This window comes from Vespula pensylvanica, chromosome 11 (genome assembly GCF_014466175.1).
Source record: "Vespula pensylvanica isolate Volc-1 chromosome 11, ASM1446617v1, whole genome shotgun sequence".
In the NCBI taxonomy this organism is placed as follows: Eukaryota; Metazoa; Arthropoda; class Insecta; order Hymenoptera; family Vespidae; genus Vespula; species Vespula pensylvanica.
The window spans coordinates 6,815,509-6,820,508 of NC_057695.1; the positions used below are offsets into that span (position 1 = coordinate 6,815,509).

General features: G+C 36.3%; 1 protein-coding gene across 1 annotated transcript in view; it reads right to left on the reverse strand.

Annotated features, from left to right (window-relative positions):
* Nucleotides 1-5,000, reverse strand: part of LOC122633127 (semaphorin-1A) — a 256,946-nt gene that overhangs the window by 251,161 nt on the left and 785 nt on the right. The window contains exon 1 of the mRNA XM_043820673.1: nucleotides 3,947-5,000. This exon is cut by the window's right edge and continues 785 nt beyond it. Within this exon, the coding sequence (XP_043676608.1) occupies nucleotides 3,947-4,082 (136 nt within the window). The 5' untranslated portion in view covers nucleotides 4,083-5,000. The remainder of the gene's footprint in view (nucleotides 1-3,946) is intronic.

Consider the following 5,000-nt stretch of genomic DNA (forward strand, 5'->3'; position numbering starts at 1 on the left):
AAAAGAAAAAGAAACATTGATAAGACATTTCACTGGTTAGATATTTACGAAAGAATCACTGAGTAAAATAATAAAGCAATTTTTATCAGATTAATTTCGAAAGTATCTGAATTATATATCTTTTTAAATTTACGAATAAATATATTCATCCGTAATAAGTATCGACAGCATGAAGAAACATTTCAGTTCACAGGAATTTTTTCTCATGATCTCACCCCTTTAAAACATCGTTTTCTATTTGTAAAAATGCAAATAGTGGGGGAACTTCGATATCGAAGGAATATCGAAGCTTGGATCGGACATTCGAGTCGATACATTCGCCAAGAGCAGTTGTTGTACACTCCCGTGACAGTCAGTTCTCGATCGATCAAGGCAACTCCAAACTTGTTAGAGATTGGCACACTGATGCAATACTAACGTTACTCGATATTCGATCAATGTATACCTATACATACCTATACACAAAGTGTTTGATAAAAATATTTCATTATCAAGCAATCAAACGAAATGGAACGAACTGAAGAAAAAACAAGATCGCATAGAAATCGTTATTGAAGCTGAGCTATCAATAACTTTCATGCAAATATTAAGGAAGAAGCTTCTCAATATTTTTAATCGATCATATTACGTTTATTCCGTTTCGTTCTTTCGACCTAGAAAATGCATCTTTCTCAGAATAATTGTTTGAAGGAACGTTCGAGGAGCTCGCTAAACACTGTTTTCACAGATGGGATTAATTGCGAAGCATGCTGTGGTTTAACGATAACACGTAGAACATCGTTGCTAAGTCAAGTCTAGACGAAGATATCCTTAAAAATGTGATGAAAAATATGCCTTTGAATGACGTTCGCTAAAAAAAAAAAAAAAAATGTTATAACGTTGTTATAATTTATACATTTTTTAAATATTATCATATCCCCTTTTTTTTTATATATATAATACAGAGCGATGTGATCATTCAAAAAATAAAGGTAATATAAGGTATTAACGTTACGAAAATATCCTTGATACGTTTTAATTTATACATTTTTCAAATGTACTATTTTTCTCTTTCTTTGTAAGATAGAACGATATGACGAGGTAAAAAAAAAAGAGATTCGTACAGAATGTTTTTAAATATACTTTGGATATTCACAAAAATAATCACAAAGGATGTTTTATTCTAAAAAGAGCGAATCACGCAATTGCCAAAGTCATCGTGATATATAAATCTTCGAATATAATTAACATTGACATTTCTTCGTTTTAAATTTAACAGATACTTGACAAAAAAAAAAAAACAAAAAAAAACAAAAAAGAAGAAAAAGAAACCACTTATTCATTATTACTTTTCATACGATATTATATATTATTCTTAGTTCATATAACTCAGCAATGATATAATAGACAAACAAAAACACTTGTAAGTTTCAATTTTTCTAATAAATTAATTATTATATCAATCCAGTCGTAATAAAATCTGAAATCCGTCATTTTGACGGATGGTTTGGTAGATCTAATTTTAACAAATAAAATTAATTTTCGTTCAGAAATGTATAATTCTCGTATAAATCTCGCGAAGTCACTGAAAATGAGAGAGAGAGGGGTTGGATGAAGGGGTGTGAAGGATGTCCTTTAACGAGTTTCAAGCTCGTTTGTGGATCTCGTCGTTTTTGACGAGTCCATCTTCACATATCTATATGTACACACACATACACACAGAGCATCTAAGTCTATATAAACACGTGTACATATAATATATACATATATACATATGTGTGTGTGTGTGTGTGTGTGTACATATTCACACACACGTGCACGAAAAAGAGAGAGAGAGAGAAAGATAGAGAGATAAAGCTCGAAGAAACGTTTTCAATGCCGTGTGAGAATTGAAATTCTAGTCTCTCGCGAGATCGTCGACTCTCGCTTGCTTGAGGCGTCGTCTCAAACTATATATTGCATCCCATATGTGCGTGTACACATACGTATATATATCGTGTATATAATGTATATATATATAATATATATAATACATATATATTATATATAATATATATGTATAGTGTATATATATATACACATATATATAAACATACGCGCACACGTTCATATATACATACATATATATATATATATATATATATATATATATATATACGTATGTCTCTCTTCCTTTCTATATACATATAAAGAAGATATATACACGGAAGATACACGCGATCGCGTACGTATACATGCAATGGCAACGACGACGACTACAACGATGGCAATGGCAACGACGATGGCAACGACGATGGCAAGGAGGACGACTATGTCGGTCCATAGAGCCAACGGCGGCACACGCTCACTTCGAAGCAATTTATTTCGCTCCTTCTCTCCTTCTATGCTCGAAATATCGTGCCGCGGTGGCGTGGAAAGAGTGATGGATGTTGGGAACCACACCGTGCTGAGATACGCCAAAGACATACATACGTACATACATACGTACGTACCATATACATACATACATATATACATACATATATATATATATATATATCACATACACATTTAGAAATACAGGAAGGAAAACCGAGGTGAATGTCGTCGTCATCCTAGTCGTCGTAGTCGTCCTAGCATAGTCGTCATAGTCATCGTGGTAGTCGTCATAGTCGTCGTAGTCGTTGTAGTTGTCGTAGTGTCGTTAAGGTCGAGTGCCTCAAATGTGGGACAGACTTTATATACTCTCCTACGATTCGCCGTTCTTCTGTAATACCCTTCGTGAGCTTACGCGTCGATCGTTATCGTCACTCTGTGTGTGACGCTAAAACGAAAAAGAAAGAAAGAAAGAAAGAAAGATAGAAAGAAAAAGAAAGAGAGAGAGAGAGAGGAGAGAAAAGAGAAAGAGAAAGAGTATTGGACGACAAGCGTCCTTTTCCTCTTGCGGACTTTTGTGCGTTCGCTTTGATCCTTCCCGATGTCGTTCCATCTATCTATCTCTCTTATTTTCTGTCTCTTTCTCTTTCTCTCTCTCTCTCTTTCTATCTATACCATGTCTCTTTCTCTTTCTCACTCTATCTCTATCTCTTACACGTATGCAACACGTTTATCGGTATTTCACTCGACCTCCGGCGATAAACCAAAGCGATAAGATCGAACAAAAGAGTCTTCTTCCTATTCCAACCGAGCTTTTCGTGTCCTGTGAAAATCGAAAAGATCGAAAGGAATCAAGATCGATTCGTGAAAGTATCTCCCATCTTCTCTTTCTCTCTCTCTCTCTCTTTCTATTATAAAAAAAAAAAAAATATATATATATATATATCGTCGACCAATTTTTCTTTCGTTTTAAATTCATTTTACCAGAGAAAGATTAATTAAATATTAGGTACGTTATAACGACTACCACAGCGCCATCTGTAACCGAAAGAGAACGAACGTATGCTGCCATTTGGTATTCGTAATTATTAATTTAATTGACATTTAAAAACTGTCGAAACTTACGGTCGATCGTTGACGCTTGAAAATATTACGATTATTATTCATTTCCGAATATATACACACACACACACACATACCATATATACATACACACGTCATACACACATACACACGCGTGTGTACATACGTTGTATCGAAAGATCAGAGGTAGGTGGAGATAAAAGGGAGGGAAGGTAGAAGTTGATGAACGTCACGTTAAATTGCTGAACAGCACGCGATTTCGTCGTAAACGCATCGGGGAAACAAGGTGGAATTAAAAAAATAAATGAGGGTACTACATGGTTATGGTAGGAGAACGACATGAAGAGAGGAGGTTAAGAACGAAGACGAGGGGGTGTAAAGGGACACGTGATCGTTTTGACCGAATTAACTCTTGTAACGTTTTTGTATCGGATAAAATAAAATTATCATAACAACAACAACAACAATAACAACAATAATAGTAATGATAATAGATAATTAATGAAATATTATGATAGGAATCACTCACCTAATTGAACGTACATCTTCGGTCGCACATTTTCCTGCCATGCCGCTAAGGCGACACTAAAAATGGCGGCGACACACCAACAGAAGAGCACCGGGTGCATCGTCGAGGTTGTGACCTCGGTGATACGACGTCTCATCTTTTTTCTCTCGATTTTATCGAGAAATACCGAAGGGCTGCCAGGATTCTATTATCTCGATCTCTCGCAAACGAGCGTCGAGAGAAATAATAATATTACTTCTTCGGATTCGCGAATGTAACGATCAATCAACCGAACACACGATGGATAAGTATTAAATAGGTTTTCAAATATTAACGCACCAATCACGTTCACTCTTTTCTTTTTTCCTATTATCTTCTTCTAATTCTTATTCTTCTTCCTCCTCTTCTTAATATTATTAATATTACTCTTCTTTTTCTTCTTGCAAGAAAAGAGACACCAAAAAACACGCGAGAGCTCGCGATAACTCGACTTTCTCTCTCTCTCTTCTTCTTCTTCTTCTTCTTCTTCTTCTTCTTCTTATTTCACTGAAGTTGAGAGGTTAAGAAAAAAGTGGAGGAAAAGGTAATGACACTGCTGCTATTGGTGTTGCTGGTAATGGTGTTGTCGATGGTGGTGGTAGCAATGGTGGTAGAGGCAATAACGGTGGTGGTGGTTGTTAAGGGGGAGGAAGAGTAGGAAGCAGATCGGTCCTCGTCGATGATGGTGGTAGTAGTCACGTGCGGTAGTAGCGTGACGTCGCATTCGTCTTCTTCGTGTTGTTGTTGTTGTTGTTGTTGACGTTGTTGTTGGTCGCTCCTCGTTGCAACAACGGTGGTCGTCGTTCTCCAATTTTCGCCGCGCATGTTTCCTTTCCTCGTCGACGAAAACGCGTTATTTCTCGCCGATGATAAAGAGAAAGGAGATGGTGGAGAAGGAGGAGGAAGATAGGAGGAGGTAAAGATAAAGAAAAAAAAGTGGAGAAAGAGAATAAGTCGTAACAGTCGCTATAAACTTTTTTCGTCTTGGTCGTTGTCGTGTTCGTCTTGGTCGTCGTCGTCGTCGTTGTTGTTATTA